Here is a 23,256-nt window from a genome sequence, read left to right as displayed (position 1 = left end):
CCCCTCAGGAACCAGACCATCGACTCGCGCTGAGCGGAGTAGTCTGGTCCCATCCGCGCGAGCCTCTCCTGTGGTGAAAATGCCGTTGATGCCAGAGGCAGCACAGGCAGCGCATGACATCCTCGCCCTTCCGGTGCAGGGTGCGCCACCTGAGACATGTCCCCGATCCCAAGGGAAGTCACCAGTGGGAGTTCATCAACCCTCCCCAGTCCGGCATAGTCTCCGCTCCGAGGATGAGACACCTACCCGTTCCGAGGGGCCATCCTGGAGCACGCACCAGACTTCCACTCCATTGGCTGATTTGCCTGAGAGGGAGTCTCAAGGGCCCTCCACTACCCACAAAGGTTGCAGGCACCGAGACAAGAGGCGTCGACGCTCCTCTTCCCACTAAAGCTATAGGAGCGGGTCTCATTGCCATCAGTACTGACGCTCAGATTCGAGTGTTCGCTCTGACAGGCGTCATGCTCGGAATGCCCCTCGACCGTCGTCAGCACCCAGGCGCCATAGCCATGGTCGCCATGGGGAATCTAGAAGCAGCACCTCTGACGGGTACACGTCGTCGTCGAGGTCTAAATCGAAGTCGGTACTGACACAGCTGTGGACGCTCCCGACGCTCGTACGGCATTGTGCATTCCTCAGCGACTTCAGCTTCGGCACCCAGCCGCCCATCCCTGGGCCGCGCCACCCCCCACGATCAAGCGGCTCCGCTCGGTCCCCAAGAGGGTTAATGGCAAGGGGTGCCTTGGCAAGGGCAGTGGTGTCAGTGGGCACCGTGGCCCCAATTACCTGCACCGGCGAGACCCCGTTCAGTGGCCATGGCATCACAGATACACTCTACGTCCCTGCCTCGGCGCCAGGAAAAGTCAACTGGTACCGAACTGGCGGCACCGCATACGGGCTCGGAATTGGGGGTTGAACCACCGGTACCGCCCGACGCCCTGGGGCAGAACCCCTCACCGGCACCGGAGGAATCCATAACGGCATCACCAGCCACCCTACAGGAAGATTTTAAGGCTCACCAAGAGCTCCTTAAGCGGGTGGCCTCGAATCTCCAGCTTCAGGCTGAGGAGATGGAGGAGCTGTCGGACCCCCTGTTCAACGTGTTGTCCTCCTCGGCACTGGGCCATGTGGCCCTACCTCTCCACCAGGGAGTGGCCAACATATCGACTTCGCTTTGGCGAACCCCAGCCTCCTTGACACCTATTTCTAAAAAGGTGGAAAGAAAGTATTTTGTGCCAGCAAAGGGGCACGAATACTTGTACTCTCACCCAGCACCCAACTCTCTGCTGGTGGAGTCTGTAAACCACCGAGAGAGGCATGGTCAACCCGCGCCAACCCCCAAGGATAAAGACACCAGGAGACTGGATACCTTCGGCAGGAAGGTTTATTCATCGGCGAGCTTCCAGCTCAGGGCGGCGAATCACCAAGCCCTACTGAGCCAGTATGATTTCAACTTATGGGGGTCCTTGCCAAAGTTTGAACCTCTTCTCCAGGAAAGGGACAAGAGGGACTTCAGAGCTTTGGTCGACGAAGGAGCGGCGACGGCGAAAGCGGTTCTTCAAGCGGCTTCGGACGTGGCAGATACAGCGGCCCGTTCGATAGCCTCGGCCATTTCCATGTGCAGGGCGTCGTGGCTCTCACTGTTGGGGCTGTCCACGGAATCCCAGTCCCTCATGCAGGACCTGCCCTTCGATGGGAAGGCCCTGTTTGCGGATCAAACAGACATCCGTCTGCATGAGATGAAAGACTCCCACGTCATCCTGCAAACTCTGGGCCTACATGTCCCGCCAGCAAAGGACAAACCCAGGCCACAGACCTCAGCCCTTCCAGCTAGAGGCAGATATAAGCCCCTACCTAAGAGGCCGAGGGAGCAGAGACACAGGTCCCAGCGCCAGTCCCGCTCAGCCCCGCGACCTGGCCCCTCAAAGGGCAAGAGGCAGGGGAAGAGGCACTTTTGACTCTTTGCGGGGGGCCACGGGGCCTGTTGCCAGGGAAGCCCCCCAGTTAATAAAGTTTGTGTTCTGCAACTGTTTATCTGCCTTCCAAGTGCAATGGTCCTGTATAACATTGGACCAGTGGGTCCTCAGCACCATTTCCAGTTCGCTTCGCCCTCCCTCCACCACCCCCTACCCCCGGGGACCCGGAGCACACCCTCCTTTTAGACCAGGAGGTGACGCACCTCCTCACCCTGGGCGCGGTGGAGAAGGTACCTCGGGAATTCCAGGTCAGAGGGTTTTACTCCCGGTATTTCCTGATTCCGAAAGCAAAAGGCGGGCTCAGGCCCACCCTCGACCTGCAGAACCTCAACCAATTTATGGTCTATTACAAGTTCCATATGGTTTCCCTGGCCTCTATTATTCCATCCATAGACCGATGACGACAGCAAGGGTGTGCCTTCAAATCTTAGGCCACATAGCAGCATGCACCTCCGTGGTGCGACATGCCAGGCTCAGAATGAGGCCCCTCCAACTCTGGCTGGCCTCCAAATATTCCCAGGCCAGGGATGACCTGGACAAGATGGTCACGTTACCTCCCAACGTAGTAGCCGACCTGCAATGGTGGTCCCTCCCGAGCAACATGTTACAAGGGATTCCCTTCCGAGAGACCCCCCCCACTGGATCTGGTGTCGGACATCTTGGACCTGGGGTGGGAAGCCCACGCAGGGAGCTTCCAAACCCAGGGCTGATGGTCAATCTTGGAAGCGTCCCTGCACATAAACGTCAGGGAACTCAGGGCAGTACGCCTGGTATGCATAGCTTTCAGCCCGCACCTACGGGGAAAGATGGTCAGAGTACACATGGACAATACGGCTGCGATGTATTACATCAACAGGCAAAGGGGCACATGCTCCTTGGCTTTGTGCCAGGAAGCCCTGGACCTATGGGAATTCTGCACAGCCCACGATATCTCTCTGCAGGCTTTTCACCTACCCGGCACTCGTAATACGCGAGCCGATCACCTCAGCAGGGTTTTCTCTCACTAATACGAGTGGTCACTCCACTGGGAGGTCGCCTGGCAACACTTCCGAGAGTGGGGAGCTCCCCAGGTAGATCTCTTTGCTACTGCCCAGAATTGTCTCTGCCCCCAGTTCTGCTCCTGGGCCGGGGTGGGCAGGCCACCTTTTCTATGCCTTTCCGCCATTTTCCCTGATAGGCAAGGTCTTACAGAAAGTGAGGGCAGACAAGTCGAGGGTTAACCTCATAGCCCTGGCTTGGGCCCAACAATATTGGTACGGAACCCTCCTGCAGCTCCTAGTGGCCCCCCTGCGCAGGCTGCCGCTTCGGCCGGATCTCCTCTCCCAGGACGAGGGATGCCTCCTCGATCCCAACCTGGCCGTGCTTCATCTGACAGCGTGGCTGCTCCATGGTTAGACGAGGAGGAAGGGAGGTGTTCGGAGGATGTCAGGCAAGTTCTGCTGGAAAGCAGAAAGCCGTCCACACGACGGACCTACCTGGCCAAATGGTCTAGGTTCTCTAGGTGAGCGAGAGAAAGGGGTACTTCCCCATCATCCACATAGCTCCAAATCATTCTCGATTACCTCCTGTCCCTTAGGACCCAGGGGCTAGCTCCTGCCTCGGTCAGGGTACACTTAGCGGCCATTTCGGCTTTCCACCCTGCGGTGCATGGTCACTCGGTATTTTCCCATCACATGACATCCCCGTTTTTGAAAGGACTGGATCGGGCATTCCCTTACGCCAGGCCCCCGGTCCCGCTATGGGACCTGAACCTAGAGCTCTCCCGCCTCATGGGTCCCCCTTTTGAACCCTTGGCCATGTGTTCCTGGTCCCACTTATCATGGAAGGTAGCGTTCCTGGTGGCGATCAACTCAGTCCGCCGTGTCTCGGAGCTTAGGGCCCTAACCTCGGAACCCCCGTAAACGGTCTTCCACAGGGATAAGGTCCAGCTTCGCCCACACCCTGCTTTTCTGCCGAAGGTGGTCTCGAGTTTTCATATGGATCAGGACATTTTCCTTCCAACACTCTGTTCCAAGCCCTATTCCTCCAATGAGGAACGACGCCTACGCATGCTAGATGTGCATAGGGCACTGGCCTTTTACCTAGACCGATCCAGGCCATTCCAGAAATCCCCACAACTTTTCGTTGCATCGGCCAAACGCATGAGGGGGCAACCGGTTTCTACCCAGCGACTTTCCCGCTGGATCACCTTGAGCATATGCACGTGTTACGACCTGGCAAGGATTCCCCTGCCGCCTATCATGAAGGCGCATTCTACGAGAGTTCAGGCCTCGTCGGCCGCCTATGTAGCCCACATCCCTATTCAGGACATTTGTCGAGCTGCCACATGGGCCTCTGTCCACACCTTTTCATCGCGTTATGGAATCGTCTCCCAAACACAAGATGACGCCGGGTTTGGTAGGGCGGTACTCCGTCCCGGAAACCCTTAAACTCCTACCCACCTCCATCAGATATAGCAGGGGTCGGCAACCTTTCAAAAGTGGTGTGCCGAGTCTTCATTTAGTCACTCTAATTCAAGGTTTCGCGTGCCGGTAATACATTTTAACCTTTTTAGAAGGTCTCTTTCTATAAGTCTATAATATATAACTAAACTATTGTTGTATGTAAAGTAAATAAGGTTTCAAAATGTTTAAGAAGCTTCATTTAAAATTAAATTAAAATGCAGAGCCCCCCGGACCGGTGGTCAGGACTCGGGCAGTGCGAGTGCCACTAAAAATCATCTCGCGGGCCGCCTTCGGCACGCGTGCCATAGGTTGCCTACCCCTGAAATATAGCTTAGAGACACCTACTGTGGAATACACATGAGCAATCACTCAAAGAAGAAAGAACAGTTACCTGTTCCGTAACTGGCGTTCTTCGAGACGTGTTGCTCAGGTGTATTCCACATCCCACCCTCCCTCCCCTCTGTCGGAGTTGTCTGGCAAGAAGGAACTGAGGGTGTGGGGAGTGCACAGCTCCTCTTATAGCGCAATATAGAGGCACCACTCTAGGGGTCACAGCGGTGCTCCCCCACTACGGGTACTGCTAAGGGAAAAACTTCTGGCACCGGTGCACGTGGCGAGCACGCACTCCTACTGTGGAATACACCTGAGCAACACATCTTGAAGAACGCCAGTTACGGAACAGGTAACTGTCCTTTCCCGGTCTCATTCACTTCACACTTTCCCCAAACAAGGCAGGTATCCTACAAAGGGCCTCGTTCACTACACAAGCCTGATTCATTCACTGAGCCAAGACACATTGCTTTTAGCTCTATCACTCAATGAATCAGGGGTCCTGTGGAAAAACTAGTATGTGATCAAGTAATTAAGGACTGTATCATAATGCATACACACAAGGGGATGAATTAAGGTTGCATGGGCAACCTTAATTCTGGCATTGCCTAACTTTTGAGTGCATGACTTTGCAACCTTGACGTCCTTTTAACATAGTTTTCTGGGATGTAAGTTCCTAAGTTTTTAAAAATGCAAATAGAAAGAACAGAAATTCCACCACGTGGAACCATACTGACCACCAGCACTGGACATCAGCGTTCAGATCTACAGTACAGACCACTGCCACTTGAGCTAAGAATAACTGTTTTCTATTTGTTCCAGTCACTAGAGGGAGATGAGACTCACTCTGCCAGTCTGTTTCACAACTATTTGATGACAGCAAAGGACTGTTAAGGCTCAGGAATCCTGGGTTCAGTTCCAGGCTCGGCAGAGGAGTATTCTCCAGTGGTTATAGACATTCTATCCCAGGTTTCGCTCTCCCGCCCCTGCCCCTGCCCCCTCCTAGGCTCTCAATAAAATGGCTGTAAGAATGTTGGTTTTTTTAAAACATACACCAAAAAACCATATTTCTCCCTGATCTCATTCTCAGAAATGGCTGAACCATTTCAGCAGAAACTTCCCAAAAATGTCAGCCTGAGGTAGACACCCAACATGGGAAATTTCAGCCTAAGCAATTAAAGTTTGGCAAAGTTACAAGCAACCGAAAACAGGAGCCATCTTAGCTATAGACAGTGCCACCTGCACTATCTATTTTATAAACTGACACTGTCTTCTGCTCCATCCATACCCATTTGCTTCCACATTAAATTCATACATTTCAAAAATGAGTAAGTTGATGGAGACTAGAAATGACAAAAAGTGAAGACAAATTATTACACTGAATGCATGTGGGCAGAACAAAATATATGCAGAAAGAACTATAAATACTTTTATTGCTACTTGTTTGAGCAGAATTGCAAAAGCTCTGGGTGAGTAATGTAGGTATCCTAAAGTCACTAGCAATACAAACTCTACTCAGATCTTCCCTGTCTATAAAACATGACAATATACTGAGAGTCACCGTTCAGTAGGAGGAAAATTTGTGTTACCTGAACAAAATTGAATACATGTTTATTGCATGTATTAAATTGCATAATTTTGGTCACTTCATAATATTCTATGAGAGTGCATACACACTACACATATTTTTAACCAAGGTCAAAACCTGACCTTTCTTAATTCTATATGGCAGAACTAGTTTGAAAAGGTCAACAAATTCACTTTTTTTGAGGAACGCAGATCTGAAGCTACCATTCCTAAAACGAGATGTCACAGCAATTCTACCTACTTGTGGCTGATGTTATGCATCATGTTTTATTTACACCACCACTACGCTACAATGGAGGACTCCAAACACCCATAGTGCAAAACAAAATCACCCACACACACACCGTGCTAAAACCAAAACTTAGCAGGGACTGACGTCAACTGAAAGGCACTTGTAGTTATGATCTAGCATATTTCTAAATGGTAGCTGAGACACACTGCTTTTAGCTGTTAATTTTCATCTCAGCCTCATCTATTATGGCAAAGCACCAGCTCTGCTATAAAGTCCCTGAATAAAACATTGTGTAGGCATTTCATTTGACAGAAGTAAGAGATTTATAGCATGTTTTAAAAGTAGGTAAAAATAACAAAAACGCTGGTTAGAACAGAATACTTCCATAATGGTTATGTCAATTCATAGCACAACTCTCCTCATCAACTGCATAAATGCACTTTTTTTAAAATCAGTGACTTCTGCTAAAATAATCGGTCTCATGACCTACAAAGCTTGGCACAGAAATGTCTTATCATAAAGATGACAAAAATAATTTCCAAATTCTTCAACAATTCTTAAAGGCTATTCATTCTGCAAAGGCAGGATATAAATATGTACGTCACATATTTCACCCTCTTTTTTCAGACGATCCCATTAAAGTGTAGTGAAGTCACTCAAAAATCCTCTGAAAAAGTTAATCCTTTGCAAAACAGGTATTTGTTTGTGGTAAAATTCCATCCTGGACAGTGAGTCAGCACAAGACCTATGCACCACTTATGGGGCCAGACCCTGAGCTGCTCTAAACTGGCATCACTCCACTGAAGGCAGTGAAGCTACACCAACTTATACCAGCTCAGGTTCTGGCCCAGGCCCTCAATGTAACGGTTGATGGGACATAAGTGGTTTAGAGCTTTGTGCTAACTCTCTACATGGGTGAATTTCACACACTGGGCCTGATCAAAGCCCCAAAGAAGTCAACAGAAAGATTCCCCAATTATTTCAATAGGCTTTGGATCAGGTTCTTGGGGCACAGATCGGGTTTTATGGCAGCTAAGTCCAAGCTGGGACCTTTCTCAGCAATCTTTATCACTACAAAATATTTTAAATGCCTTGCCTATTGGAAACTGGGTTTCCTGTGGCTACTGCTGCAGTACATAACCAAGGGCTGTGAAAGGATCTAACGAGTAGTATGACTGAGATAGATACTGCACCTCCTACTACCCAATGTCAACACACCACTCCCACCCATTTGATATCCAACAGCATATACACAATCTACAGTCCATACTCTGGCCTTGGCTCTAAGCAGTAGGACCCAAAGCCAGTGCTAGGATCCTTGCAGGGCCGGCTCCAGACCCCAGCGCGGCAAGCACGCGCGTGGGGCGGCCCTTTCCCGGGGGGAGCGGCAGGCTGGGCCGGCAGACCTGCCGCAGTCATGGCTGCGGGAGGTCCACCGGAGCCCCGGGACGACCGGACCTCCCGCAGGCATGACTGCGGACGGTTCGCTGGTCCCGCGGCTCGGCTGGACCTCCCGCAGGCATGACTGTGGCAGCTCAAGCGGAGCCGCCGGACCTGCGAACTGTCCGCAGCTGCGGGAGGTCCAGCCGAGCCGCGCGACCAGCGGTCCCTCCGCAGTCATGCCCGCGGGAGGTCCGCTGCTCCCGCGGCTCCGGGGCGCCTCCCGCGCATGACTGCTTGAGGCAGCCAAAAAGGTAGAGCCGCCCCTGGATCCTTGGCCCTGTGTTTGCATTGGATAGCATCACAGAGCTGGAGAGCTGAGAGGCAAACGGCTGGGAAGGTGGCCTGACCCCTGTCACTTCAAATACAAGGGAAAAGTTATCACTTAAAAGTGCACCTGTCCAGGTGGGATACTCACGGTTATCATAAATAGGGTTGGAGATGACAGGAGGAACTGGTATCGTACAATTGCCATGTTCATCAGGGAGGAACACCTGAAAGCAGAGTCTCACGACATTGAGGTCATACTCATCAACATTGAGCAGCTGTTCTTCGGGCACTGCAAGATGGAGAGAGATGACAGAGTAAGAGTTATCGCACAGAGGCAGCAATCACACAAAGAACTTGGGGTGAATCTCTGCTGGCAGAAGCAACAATGCCACCAATGCATGAAGGATTCACCTGTGACACTCACTGACTCCCGCAGGAGCTGTATGTATCGATCCCTTGCATGTGGAACAGTAGCCTCTACCCATACTCCTTCAGTTACAAATCCCAAGGCTGCTGCAATGGAAGTGTGTTACAGGGCCGCCCAGAGGATTCCGGGGGCCTGGGGTCTTCGGCAGAGGGGGGCCCTTCCGTTCTGGGACCCGCCGCCGAAGTGCCCCAACGACCCGCCGCCGAATTACCGCCGAAGTGGGACCCGCCGCCGAAGTGCAGCCCGGTCTTCGGCGGTAATTCGGCGGTGAGGGGCCCCCACCACGGCTCTTCGGGGCACTTCGGCGGCAGGTCCCGGAATGGAAGGGCCCCCCGCCGCCGAATTACCACCAAAAACCGAGCTGAACTTCGGCGGCGGGTCCCGCTTCAGCGGTAATTCGCCAGTGGGGGGTCCTTCTGCCCCGGAGCAAAAGGACCCCCCACCGGCAAAGACCGGGAGCGGAAGAAGCTCCTGGGCCCAGCCCCGCAAGAGTTTTCAGGGCCCCCCGGAGCGAGTGAAGGACCCCGCTACAGGGCCCCCAAAAAACTCTTGTGGGGGCCCCTGTGGGGCCCGGGGCAAATTGCCCCTCTTGCCCCCCCCCCTCTGGGCGGCCCTGGTGTGTTAGTCACCCAAGCTGCCTCTTGGATTAAATGTGATGAGCCAAACTGTGGCTGCCCCTCAGCAGCTGCCCGTGAGGAGAGCAAGCGAGCACTAGGGATGGCGCCTGTCTTCCCCCACCACAATGCACTCTGAACAGGAGGCAGCCAATGTATAGACCCAATTGTTTAGCCAGCAAATGCTCAAGGCATTGCAATGCATCCCAAAATAATGGTTCCCAACCTTTTGGGGGCTTCCCTGTTTGTGAGGGATCTGCACCTGGGTCTGCAGTGGGGACAAGTGCCATTGTCTCACCTGCGGTTGTTCATTCCCTCCCCACAACCTCTCCCAGTTCTCCCCTTCAAAGTCTTTATTCATTCTCTCCAAGCTTTCCCTCAAGTCCTTCTCTGCCTTAGGGTTTCCCCATCTTGTTTCTCCCTCTCTCTTTTCCAGATCCCTCCCTATTCTCTCTCTCTCTCAATGCCTCCATTTTCTCTCTCCTCCTCCACCACCCCCATGCGTAGTTAAGATGAGAACATAGACAATTTTGTCTTAGCACAATTCTTCTAATGTGTAGGAGGCCTTGGGTCCCAACAGCTTGCCAATAGACAATGCTGGGGGATTCTGCACAATGTTAGGTTATTTTCTTCTTAGGATGTGAAAAGAAAATAAACATCCAGAGGAAAAAAAAAATCACCAAAACATCAGTCTCTGTGCCCACAATGCTTCAGGGCACCATCTCTGCTCTTGCCCCATTCCCGGTGTGCCTCTAACTACAAAAACCAAGATTTGGCTCTAAAGATGCCTGTTAATACCTCTTGTTATTAAAAAAACAAAACAAAACCTCCTTGCCCCCACCGATAGGTACAATTATTGGGAACCATATTTTAACTGAAAAAAGATGATGTATTTCTGCTGATTTGTGTCAGTTCTGTATCTTTGGGAATAGCAACTACTGGTATCACATAATGGTACATTTCGGTGACACAACAAGTAAATCCCTGTAGGGATTTTTGTTCATATACTTTTCCCCAGTGTAAACTGAGACATATATAACCCATGCCTAGCATTTTAGTTTTGTCCAGCCTTCTACGTCATTTTAATTTTCAAAATCTCACACTGGGACATATCTTACTTCAGTTATTTATGATTAAATACCTCATCTATTGTTAGTTTACTGTAAAAATCTGATGCCAGAAAAAAGTTATCTGATTTTGATGATATTCTCTTTTCAAGTCTCAAATTAAATTATCTGCTGGGGTTTTTTAAAGGACACCACAGAAAAGGAAGATAATCTGATTTCACTTATTAGAATGGGAGGTCCAGTTAAAGAGCTATTTAAAGAAGCTTTTATCTCTTCCAAACCTATTGTTAGCCTGAGAACAGTTTTATGGTCTCATTTAGCCATTCAAAGAATCACAAACCAAATGCCTGCAGTATCAGCAGACCATAATAATTCTTCCAGTTCACCAATCCTCCAAAAACCTCCTACAAATTTCATTACCACCTTAGTACTGGGGATGTCAAGAGTGAAGGTTGAAACATGCCTGGACCAAAAAAAAAAAAAAACCCAGTGACCACACTGTACTGATAAACGTCAAACACTTGCGTTTTGGTGTCTGCCCCCACAAAGAGTAGGAGGTGACACCACCCACTCTGGTGACATTTTTTTTCTTCATTTTGGTATTATTGAAATAGTACATGCAGCAAATTCAAAAGGGGTTCCTCTGCATTTTTCATTTGCAATTGTTATTTGAATATCTCAGTCCCTCCAGATCTCAGTTTTAAAAATAAATTTGATCTCTTTCATTTTAAACATGGGATATTTATCTATAAATGCACCAGGAGTTGAAAGTTAAAAATCAGCCCCTTTACAGCTTTAAAAATTTTGGATCCAAACCTGGCGTCCTTACCTGGGCAGATCCTCTCCTGGAATTATTTAGTCTGCAGAAGAGAAGAGTGAGGGGGGATTTGATAGCTGCTTTCAACTACCTGAAAAGGGGTTCCAAAGAGGATGGCTCTAGACTGTTCTCCGTGGTGGCAGATGACAGAACAAGGAGTAATGGTCTCAAGTTGCAGTGGGGGAGGTTTAGGTTGGATATTAGGAAAAACTTTTTCACTAGGAGGGTAGTGAAGCACTGGAATGGGTTACCTAGGGAGGTGGTGGGGGAAGGGATAGCTCAGTGGTTTGAGCATTGGCCTGCTAAACCCAGGGTTGTGAGTTCAATCCTTGAGGGGGCCAATTGGGGGAACTGGGATAAAAATCTGGGGATTGGTCCTGCTTTGAGCAGGGGGTTGGACTAGATGACCTCCTAAGGTCTCTTCCAACTCTGAAATTGTATGATTCTATGACTTGGAGGTGCACCTTGTAGAATTTCTGCCAAATGCTACCTTCATGGAAGATATTTGTGCGCTCTGGATGGGGCAGAAAGCATAGCCTCTGCCCTGCAGAGCTCAGATCTACAGGGAAAGGCAATGCCAAACTTGTGCACTCCATAGAATCTGCAGTGGGGCAGATCCTCCTTGCAACAATGCTCATGGTCTCTCCTCTACACTGGTATGGCTCTTGGAGAGCAGTGTGTGGTGCCTGTAGGCTTATCCAGAACTTTTTACACTGGTTTGCTCTCTGCAGCAAGCTCTGGTAGAAATACAACAGCAACAAAGATGTGAGGGAATGACTATTGGCTTGTTTCTGCTGCTAAAATTAGGCCTGAAGACAGTTCCCTACTAGAATGGCTCAATATGTTGCAAAGATGGGATCTCTGAGCCCAAACTCCTTTCTCTAATTGGACAGATGGCTGCTCAACCTAGCTCAGGCCTAACAGATGAAGCCCACTCATCCTTTTGACGTTACTTGGCTGATATAAATGTTTAATTTTTCCCCTCTTGACTGAGTCTTAGGGAATGGCATATTAGCTGTCCCAATGTCTCTGGGGTCTCATCCACTCCCCAAAAATTTAAGCAATAACATCTCAGTACCATTCAGGTTCAGGGACTGAAGAAGTTGGTGTTTCAGCACTAGCCTTTGGTGATAACCCATACCCTGATGATGAGGGCTTCCCAGGCTCATTCCAGAGCTCCTGGATCATAAAATTATTAAACTAAAGGTGGCATCAAACTTTATCTAGACTACAAACCTCTCTCCGTGGATTTGACAGCGTTGGGATCTGCTGTGGTTTAGCTCATTACAGATATATGGAGCCAGGCATGACAATCTGGATCTGGTTTCTGATACCGTACTACCTCAAAGCTGGAATCCACAGCTGTGGATCAGCGGCCTTAACTACAAACTAAGGCCCTGATCATGCATTGTGGTTTGCACAGGTGCAGCAGTCTGCCCATGCACAAGAAGCTGCAAGATTAGCGCCTAAAACAACTCCAGAGTTCCAAAAATGTATTAGATTATGTGGGAATTTATATGCTAATAGTAGCTTTCAAATAATGTATCTTCCCAACATATTGTCGAAGAAAACTCAGTTCTCGCTTTTCGTTTGGGTGCAGCAAAACCAAATACTTTATTATTTCTCCAGTAATTACCATGGAGGGAGAGAGTGCCATAGGACACAGGGTCACCCCAGTCCTGGACAGGTCTCTCAACTGGTAAACAATCACAGCAAGCCTTTATACCTTTTACAGACAATTTCTAACAATAATACAGACAGTAAAAAGCAACAAATACATTTTGTTTATACATAAGCTTCTCTGCTATCTCACTAGAAAAACAAGACTGCAAGACTGCATATTGCAAGGTCGTAATAACTTTCACACAATTCCCTCTGTCTTACATTATCTTGCTTCCTCACGTCACCAGGGTCACAGTTAACCTAACTCATGCTAACTAACATTCATTAAGATCTCTTTAAAACCTTGTTAATTATTTACTGGCTTCCACAATATAAATGAGCTTTCAAACTTTCACTGCTTCCTAATCAGTCCACTTGACCAAGCTGTTCATTACCTTGAAATACAGAAAGGGTACAATGGACTAATATTTCCAAAATATGAAATCCATTTGAAGAACAGTTTTTACTGGAGACATCAGTGTTGTGTTTCCCATATTCTTAAAAGTAGTTTAACATTTAAAAAAAATTGGCCATTTGAAAGAGGAAGTGTTCAGTTAAGACTGATTCCTCTTGTCTATTTTTAAAATTCACTTCTTACTAGCTGAACAGAATATAATGCAGCAATCATGTTCTTTTTTTTTCTGTAACTCCATCTTGTGATAAGATATTTTAAAAAAACCAACCCAAATATATGGGCCAAATTCCACCTTTGCATAAAAACACACAGCTCTTGTTAATGTCAACAGGAATAGCATTCACCCGTTGAGGACAGATTACAACCCCAAAGAAAACAAATCCTTATTTTTGACCTCAGTGGGAATTAAGAGTCTCATCCTGCTCCCACTGAAGTCAATCTGAGTTTTGTTGTTGACTTCAATAGAGGCAGGGTCAAGCTCTAAGTAAAGACTATTTAAAAATAAACCAAAATGACAGTAACTCATTCTACATGAAAAGCCAGATCCTCAGCTGGTGTCGTTTGCTGTAGCTACAGTGATTGCAGTGTTGAAAGAACCCAGCTGAGGATCCATCCCAAATATCTGAACATTCTAACATGTAGCTGAGAGGATTAAAAAAATCTGATCCCATTGTGTGAGCCTCACACAAGTAGTCCCACTGAAGTAGTCAATAGGAGTACTCAAAAAGCAGAGGACTGATTTCATGTTGGGGTTTGATGAGCACAGATATGGTAAGAAAAGCTTGTGCACAACTTTATATTTATAAAACAACGTGCCCAATTTCTTGGCTTCAGTTCAACAACTTCTTACTTTTAAACTCACTGTTTGTAAATGGCACCACACCTTATTCTCATCACAGGAACCAACTAAAGCAGTTTTACAGCTAGGCCTGGGCCCAACATCCTAACCATTTTCCTGTGACTGTCCATTCTAATGAAAACCTGGTCTCACTGCAGCTGAGTTCAGACCTCTTAGGAGTTCACTTTCTGTGACTATTCCAACACACAGATGTACATGAAGGAATGACTGTGAAAACAGTGAATTTTAAGTAACTTTAAGAATATTGATGGAAAACACATTTTGAATTCATAAAATGCAGTTATTTGCATCAGAAACTTGATTGTCAGAATTACTCATGTAATCATAGAACAAAAAAGTCATGTGACCTATACACACACACAATCAAAACCAGTCAATGCTATTCAAATTCTCACCAAGAACAGCTCACAATCTACACAAAAAAAAAAAAAAGCTATTCAACTTTTAATTTTAAATGAATAAATTTGAAAAAAAATGCTGCATTACTAACCCCAAGTTTTCAATAAATCTTGGGATTGTCTTAAATATCATCAGATTAAAAAAACCTTCACATTTACTATTTTTGAAATCTGCTTTCTGGGTTTAGGGTCAAACTTTTGTCTACAATCATGAGAGCTAGAAATGTAGCTTACATTTTTAAATAAAAGAGAGGTTCTCACTTATCACTTTACTCCTGGCACTGGGGATTTAAAAAAAGGACATCAACTATCCTGAGACTTGCAATAAAATTGTGGGAGTCAGCAACACTGAAAATGGTTAGCTGTTTAAAATCAATCTGTTACATGAAAGAGGCTACACTCATTAATAAATTATTTTTCTATTAATTTGTCACTTCAGTGCTACTTACCACTGTTTCAAGAGATACTCTGATACAACTGCTATAAAGAGATTCTTATTTATATGTGTCAAAAATAATAAAACCTGTCATAGCTCTCCACTTCTGCATCCATGCAGCTAGGGTGGAGACTAACAAGGAATTATAACTCCAGAAAGTTCCAAACCCATTGACTTCAGCAGGGAGCCCTAAATTCCATCTCCGTAGTGAAGCTTCAGTGACAACTAGTTCCTCCAAATGTCTGTCCCTTTTTAAAAGAAAGGTGGAAAATTATGCTACCTGGAAAGAGTAAATAGGATTATGGAACGCTCAACTTGAAGAGGTAGTAGGTGGACTATTAAAAAGTAACAGATTTTAAGAGAACATTTACAAATCACTATTTCAAATCTATATGCTGCAATAGCTCCCCATATCTGAAGGCACCATTTCCAAAAACATTTGGCAGTGGACTAACTCTGCTCCTGCTGAAGTCAAACATTAGACCAATGCAGTTAAACCAATGCTGAGTGCTCTTTAAAATCCAATCCGAAACACCGGTGATTTGTGGGGCTGGGAAAAACCAAATACAACAATGTGATCAGATTAAATCCAGGTCTACACTCAAAAGTTAAGTTGACCCAGCTATGTTGCTCAGGGGTGTGAAAAATCCACACTCCTGAGCAATTTAGTTAAGTTGAACTATCCGCTGGTGTAGACAGCACTAGAATTCTTCCATTGACCTAGCTACCGTCTCTTGGGGAGGTGGATTAGCTACACTGATGTGAGAACCCCTCCTGTTGCTACACACTGTGTTGCTCTGCCGCTGTAGTGTTTTAAGTGTAGATTAGCCCTTAAGATAAACTCAAAATGTTTGTGACTTGAAAGAAATGTCTGGGGGCTTGTACAAATATGTTAACTACCTCAAATTATTTGGCAATCAATTACCTCAAATTAACTGCCCATCAATAAACTTGACATAAAAGAAGTCTAGTGTTTGAGAGGCTCTAAGTGGGCAGCTGCACTCTGTATGAACTCAAGTTTCTGGGTGGTCTTCAGACGTAGCCCCAGGGTAGAGCACACTGCAGTACCCCAGTCTGGAGGTGATCCACAGGCATGGATCCCTGTGGCAATGTCTGCTTCTGAGGGGAACTGTTGCAATTTCTTTGCCAAGCATAGATGAAAAATAGCACTCCTGGCTACTGCCTTCTGCTTGACCATCCAAAAATTAGGACCTATGGAATCGGGAATAATTTCCTGAAGATAAGTAGTTGGGTGATCAAGGGAAAGCTCTAAACAGATGAGAACAGCACAGTTATCCCCAAGGAGCTTCTCTGCCAACAATGGCGAGGAAAATGGTCTGATTATTTTCAGCATGCTAGCTCAGAGTACAATCGCAGTGGCAGGAAGGACAAGCCACCTTGAATACATGCCTATGGTCTCGGATAGGTACATAATCAGGGCAACTAGCCCATCCTGCAACGAGAGCTGCTCTATTTTTAGTGAGCTAATTCAGAGCTAGTGGGAATACGTCTCCTGAACCCAAAGTTACACTTCCAGCTTAAAGTGTGGGCATACCCTAAGGCCTTGTCTACACTACAAATGCTCTGTTGGTACAGCTCAACTAGCAGAGTACACAATGGAGAGCGTAAGTTGACAGAAGGAGTTTTTCTGTCAGCATGGTAACACCATCCCTCCACAAACATTAGCTACACTGACAGAAGATCTTGTCAGCACAGTGCATCTACACTGAGGCTTTTGCTGACAGAACTATGCAGACTGGGGGTATGTTTTTTATACCCCTGACTGACAATGATATGCTGGCAAAACTTTGTAGTGAAGACCAGGCCTGGCCTGGGAGAACTTAGGGGACCTGGGTCTGCTGCAAGGCTCCCTGGATGACCTTTGGTAAATCTGTTTAATTACACTGGGATGTTCTTTTGAAAATCCCACCTCTCATCCTTTTATGTCTCAGTCCCCCCATCTTTAAATGGAGAATAATGCTTTGCTACCTTGCAAGGGTCTTGCTAGGATAAATCCACTAACTTGGGTGAGACGCCCAGATACTACGGTGATGGGGGCAAGATAAGCAGACAGAAAGGAATGTTCTCTGCCATTCTCTCACTAGAAATGTAGTCCCAAGAGTAGGGTTCTATGGAATTATGCATCTCTGGAGAGCTCATTTTTCTTGCTTCTGTAACATTAAACTGCAAAAATTCTGGGCCTGATTCATCGCTGCATAATTCCAGGTTCCTGGCATAAAAGTGAACCAACCCACTGGTAAAATCAAGCCCGCTGTTTTACTGACACACTTAGGCCATGTCTACACTAGCGAGTTTACAGCAGTATAGCTTTACGGACTCAGCTGCAGCGCTGTAAGATCGCTCATGTAGCCCCTCTCTGCTGATGGGCGAGAGCTCTCCCATCGACATAATAAAATCACCTCAAGGAGGGGCGGTAGCTATGTTGTCAGGAGAAGCTCTCCCACCGACATAGCACTGTCCACACCAGCACTTATGCCAGCTAAACTTATGTTGCTCAGGTGTGTGCTTTTTTCACACCAATGAGCGACATACTTTTTGTGAACATAAGTAGTAGCACAGACATGGCCTAAAGCTGCCAGAAGGACCAATACACTACCCGGTGACATTATTTTGGGATTAAAGACTGAAGTTCTCTCATGATGAGATTGCATAGGGAAAGTGAAAGGTTATTTGGAATATTGAAAAGAAGTATAGATGAGGCAGGTGCAGCTTGTTAGATGTCACCATACCTGATTAACAGCAAACTCCTCCCTCCCACCCCAAGCAACAACATCAAGTTGATTTGTGGAAGCCACCCACTCTAGAACGGACGGGCAGGCAACTCAGCATCTAACCTTAACATGCATGGAAACTTCTGAGGCAGAAGTGCCAAGCTGCCAAAAGGCCTTGTGCTGATTTTATGAAATGCAAAGTGTGCAGAAAGGGCTATGTTAAGAATACCAGCTTAATTTACCAAGGGACATGTTGTACCCTCGATAACTCACACAGTAGTTGTGTGCACATATTGCCGAGCAGAATTAAGCCTCTACCTCTCTAACAAATACAACTACAACTATTGCCCTAATGATCAAAAACTGTACTTCACTCTCTAGGCCACAGACATTCCCACTAATAGCTATGGGTTCATTCTGACCGCTCATGTATGTGGCCAGTTCATACAGATTTAGGGCTAGACTCAGTGTTTACTCAGCCCTGTGTAAGGGATTGCATGTAGATGCACTGCCTTGGGAGCAGCTCCCAAAAGACTGCATCTCAAAGAAACTTCTGAGACACAATTCCTCCAAAATTCCTTTAGAGCAGGGGTTGAGCATTATATTGCATCTGCCCACTACCAGATTCCACTTACTCCACCCCTCACCTCCAGACTTGTGCAAAGTGGGGGAACAGATGGCTCCAGTTACTCCCTGAGCCTCACTTGCAAGAGCAAATTATCTGGCATGCAGTCCCTGCTCTCCCCACATGCCTATGTAGGTCCTGCATTGTGTGCAGGGGTGAAGTGAGGATTTTACATCCCTACAGGGCTACATGAAGTTAAGTCACAACTGACCCCTTTGAAGAGAGATACCTCGCCTTTCTGAAGGCAGAATTTGGCCCTATACACTATTGATGGGATTTCACTACAGCAACTACACTCTCTCATGATTTTATGTAGTGCCAATCATCATAAAAGCATCTAGGAACCCAACTAACCAGTAAAAACTAAAATTAATAGCAATTACTAAGTCTGTCTCTCCTCCACACATATTAAAGCACTTCAAAGGGTAGGGAAGCATTTTACAGATGAGGAAACTGAGGCCCAGAAAAGCTATGAGGTCACACACAAGTCAGTGGCAGAATTAGAATGGAAATGAGAACGCTTGAGTCACAGTGTCCTAATCTATGTAGACAACTTTGTCTTTAGACAAGCTTCTCTTCCTGTTTTCAATCTAACCTAAAAACTGGAACTGAAGAACCATCTCCAAGGGAATTTATCCAGCAGCTGTCAAATGAAGCTCAGCTAGGTCTCTTTCTAAGCTTCAATTTAGCCACGTAGTGTCTCCTTTAGCAACAAAAATTTTATGCTTCCAATTTTTTATACTAACTTCCCCCCACCCCCCAACTTCAAATAATTTGCAACGCTTTCACTTTAAGCAAAAGTCCAAATTTCAGCATAAGATTAAACAGGAAGGAGTGTATGCATGGGAGTGGTGATGGTGAAGGAATGAAGGGATTCCTCAAGCAAATGTAATTGGGTGACCAGTGTGTCTCTTTTCTTAGTGGGTTTACCCAGTGTTAAACAAACTGGTAGGCTTTCATTCAGTGAATTCTTCAGTTTGAGAATTTAGGCTGATTGCTTCTTGTTTTTTAAGGACATCATTCCTTTAAATATCTGAGATATCCATTGCAGAGACTTCTGCTGTTCTGCACTTCACAAAATGTTCTGAAAGTTCCCGCTTAAAGATTCTCTCCTGTGCTAAAGAGAGGTCTTGTGCTTATTCAGTGACTGTAAGCCTTAGTGTAAACCAGTCCTAGCAGCAGTGAAATGTGGCAGTGAGGGGGCAGTGCAGGGGAGGTGGTCTCGGAGAGTTTGGCTGGGGTAGGAAAGTAAAGGGAGTTGGAGAGCGTGGTGGAGGGGACACGGGTCTTGCAGAGTGTGGCTGGCAGAGGGGCTGATGAGGGAAGTTGTGGAGAGAGTGACGGGGGTGTGTGGGAGGGGAGCATGACGGTCGTGTGGGAGTGAGTCTTTGAGAATGTGACATGTGTGGGTGTGAGTGGGAGTTGTGGAGAGTGTGACTACTGTGAAGTGAGTGCGGGATCGTCTGTGAGAGAAGAAATGAAGGACTGGTAAAAGGGGGCAGCAAGGAGAGGCAGAACAAAGGAGAAACTGGGGAGGACACGGAAGTTTAATTTAGTAACTGGGGAAGGAAGTGGGTTCTCAAGCCTGATCGACCACTTACTAGGTAAAACCATTACAAGTGAATGGGGGCCCTCAGCAGCATCCATTTGCCAAATTCTAGGGGGGAAGCCTGCCAGCAGCCAGGAGGGTGGAGCACTCTTGGTTTCTCACAGTGGAGCCCTCTGGCTAACAGTGCTAATCCTCTGGGAAACTGTGCTGAGAGAGATTTTTTCCAGCATTCTACACAATACATACAGAGTCTTCATTGCAAAGTTAATTTGAATTATAACTTTGGTGTTGCCCTGTTGTGATAATTAGGCCTAGCCTAATCGTGATCTTAACAGTAAGAAGTGAAAGTTCATAAATGATACAATAACTTATAACAATCAATGAGGGTGGGCAAAGGTACAAAAGGGACACAGAAAAACTGAATTAATCTAAACAAGACCTGCTAATAGAACTCAAAGACAGTGTTAAGATCATGCTTGCTAAACAAAAGCAGCGTAGACCAGAAATCAATGGACCAAAATTGATGAGTCAGAAATCAGACCTAACTGGTAAAAAATAAAAATAAATAATAATAATAATAATAATAATGAGGGAGTTAGGCTATTCCACCCATCATTTTATTTGTATTAAAAACTTCCCTCTTAGTGGTACAAAGTCTTTGTCACTTCAAAACAAAATTGCTTTAATGTTAATGTATTGAAAGTCTAAATTTTTATTAAAAACATTGTGAACTTTTTTATGCATAGATGAAATTTTTTTTAAAGCTTAAAAGTTAGGCATTTAAATCCTTATATAGGCACCAAGGTTGGGATTTTCAAGAGCATTTCAGCTTTTTTGACTTGTGGAAAGTTCAGTGGTGGTGTTAGCTGTGAATATAGAACAGGCTACTTGTTTATCAATTTTGTGTTTCTGTTTGTGCTGTTTTCACAGTGATAATATTAAAGAGGCCACAGTTGTGTCTTTTACAGGATAAGACTGGCATTTTAAATGTGAAACTTCTTAATAGAAAAATCTCTATGTACAAATCTGAATTCTTCTAACAGTTAGAGGAAACTAATCAAAGCAACAAGTGCAAGATATCCACTCCAGCAATTTAAAACTATAAAATGGGAAGAAAATAAAGAAATAACATGTAAATATGAACATCTGATTTCTGTAAAGTTTTTTTTAAATAATGGATTTTTATTCACCCTGTTTCAAACTGTCTGGGTCTGATGAATGCACACTCAAAATTAAGTATTGTTCATGTGAATAAGGTTTTGCAGGATCAGTCCCTTTAGAAATCCTTCTTCACCACCCATTTGAGCCAGTCAGATTTGTGACATCACAAAATGCCATGGCAATGGATTCTGATGTCAAACACATCATTATGCTTTTACTATGGGATCAAGCAGCAGCAGCAGCTGTAGTTCCAAGCAAGTAACTTGTTAAACCCAAATATCTTCCAAAAATAGCAGTAGAGAAACAAAAATATGATTAGGAAACTTGACTGTTATATTAACACTCTCTTTTATTCAAGTTTGCCACACTGAAAGAGTTGTTTTTCAATGAGTCCTGGAATAACTGACTTAAACATTTTCCTTGCCATATTAACCCTTCACACTTCAGCTATAAAGCCTGTCATTAAAGCGGTGTGTCAGCAAGAAACTGCTAATAGTCTAACTCAATCCATGCCTCCCAAGGCTGGCAGAGTTTGTGAGCCTCACTCATGGGACACTTGGAGGATCTCCTGGGGAAGTCTCCTCCTGCAGCCCAATGTCCTCAAACCAGGACCTTTGCCCTTGCTATCTGGCAAAGGAGACCATGATGTTTCTGCTAGAAGTCATAACCTACTGAATAGAATAATCACAGGATGAGAGTGAGAAAGGAGTGGGGAAATAAAGAAGCTAAAGGGAAGAGATTTGGCAGCATCTAAAAAGCCTATATTTTAAAATACATCTCCATCAAAAGAGCAAGGGCATTATAATAGAAAGTGCTTGCAAATTAAATTGCTTTGGTGTCCAAATTCTTTAACATGCATTTCAAACTGTTTATTAACAGCTACTCACCACTGAATGGATTGATCTTTCTTGCGATTCGTGAACAGATTGATTCTTTCAGGTCTCTCTTTTTAACACATTGAATGCCCAAATTCTGAAAACTAGAGCACATGTAACAAACAAAGAACAATTATTTAACTTAATCACTGGCACAGATATTCAATAGCTGAATTCTAATCCTCCCTGTAAAGAATCAAATTGTACATCTTTTGTCAAAAATATATCTTAATAACAAGTTGTGTAGGAAATAAAGATGGCAAAAGAGCTTTGGAAAAGATGGTTTTATATTTCCAAAATAAAGGTAATGATAAAAAGAAAAGAATTCTTACATAAAATAAAATAAAAACAGAGGAATATTTTTTTCACATTAAAAAGAGTTATCACTGGAGTTTTAATATAGTAAACTAGCAATGCTAAAAATATATAGAGGACCAGTGTTTAAACTGGTGCAAACTGGCAAAGCTCCTTTGATGTCAATGGAGCTACTTCAATTTACATCGGCTGAGGAGCTGGCCCAGTGTCTCACACCAGGAAATGCAAATCTGCAACAGTGTTTTGAAGTTAATTTTTTATAAAATTTGAAATCTCATCTAGTTATGGAAAAGTTCTAAAGAGCTACAGTTCCTCCTCATTTGCATATGACTACATCTAGTCAGCAAAGGAGGTGGGGGGAGTCCCCACAATTTGATTCTTTCCCACATGGAAAAACCATGACATCATCAAAGCAGGGTGGGGAAGTAGGAAGTAAGAATCTGAACACACTATAATATCACTAGAACACAGGAGGTCAGTTATGCCACCAGGTTCCACTGCACCTCCAGAAGAACTGGCAATTCCCTTCCCTTGAAACCCCACAAAGACTCTTTACTTGAGACATGCCTGAAGACTTCCTGAGACACTCCCTGATCACGTAGCACTGCTATCTGTCTCCCTCAACTATGGGCCAATATTGCCCTGCAAGTTCCTCAGTCCCATCCTGCTATCAGTGGATCCATCCCTTTCTACAGAAATCCAGTCATCTTCCTTCCCCTATCCACACCACACTCTAAGGCCATACTGCAGTTAGAGAGCTAAAACTCACTAAAGGACTAATATAGGCATCATTTCATAGAATCACAGGACTGGAAGGGACCTCGAGAGGTCATCTAGTCCAATCCCCTGCACTCATGGCAGGCCTAAGTATTATCTAGACCATCATGGACAGGTGTTTGTCTAACTGGACTGAATTCTGATTTTTTAAAAAAATGCAGTGCTGTCTCATGATTTAATTAGATGACTTTGGTTCCATTTCTGGTTTCCAGTATTTAGGGTTTGCAGAGAATATTAGAATGCACTGC

At 45.6% G+C, this 23,256-nt stretch overlaps 1 protein-coding gene across 2 annotated transcripts in view; it reads right to left on the bottom strand.

The window, feature by feature from the left end:
• Nucleotides 1-23,256, bottom strand: part of REL (REL proto-oncogene, NF-kB subunit) — a 56,261-nt gene that overhangs the window by 9,204 nt on the left and 23,801 nt on the right. For both annotated transcript variants that reach the window (XM_045008357.1, XM_045008356.1), the window contains exons 4-5: nt 21,929-22,020; nt 8,428-8,568 (exon numbers count right to left, since the gene is read on the bottom strand). In XM_045008357.1, coding sequence (XP_044864292.1) covers nt 8,428-8,568; nt 21,929-22,020 — 233 coding nt within the window. The remainder of the gene's footprint in view (nt 1-8,427; nt 8,569-21,928; nt 22,021-23,256) is intronic.

Source organism: Mauremys mutica, chromosome 3 (assembly GCF_020497125.1).
Source record: "Mauremys mutica isolate MM-2020 ecotype Southern chromosome 3, ASM2049712v1, whole genome shotgun sequence".
Taxonomy (NCBI): domain Eukaryota; kingdom Metazoa; phylum Chordata; order Testudines; family Geoemydidae; genus Mauremys; species Mauremys mutica.
This window is presented reverse-complemented; position numbering and strand designations above follow the sequence as displayed.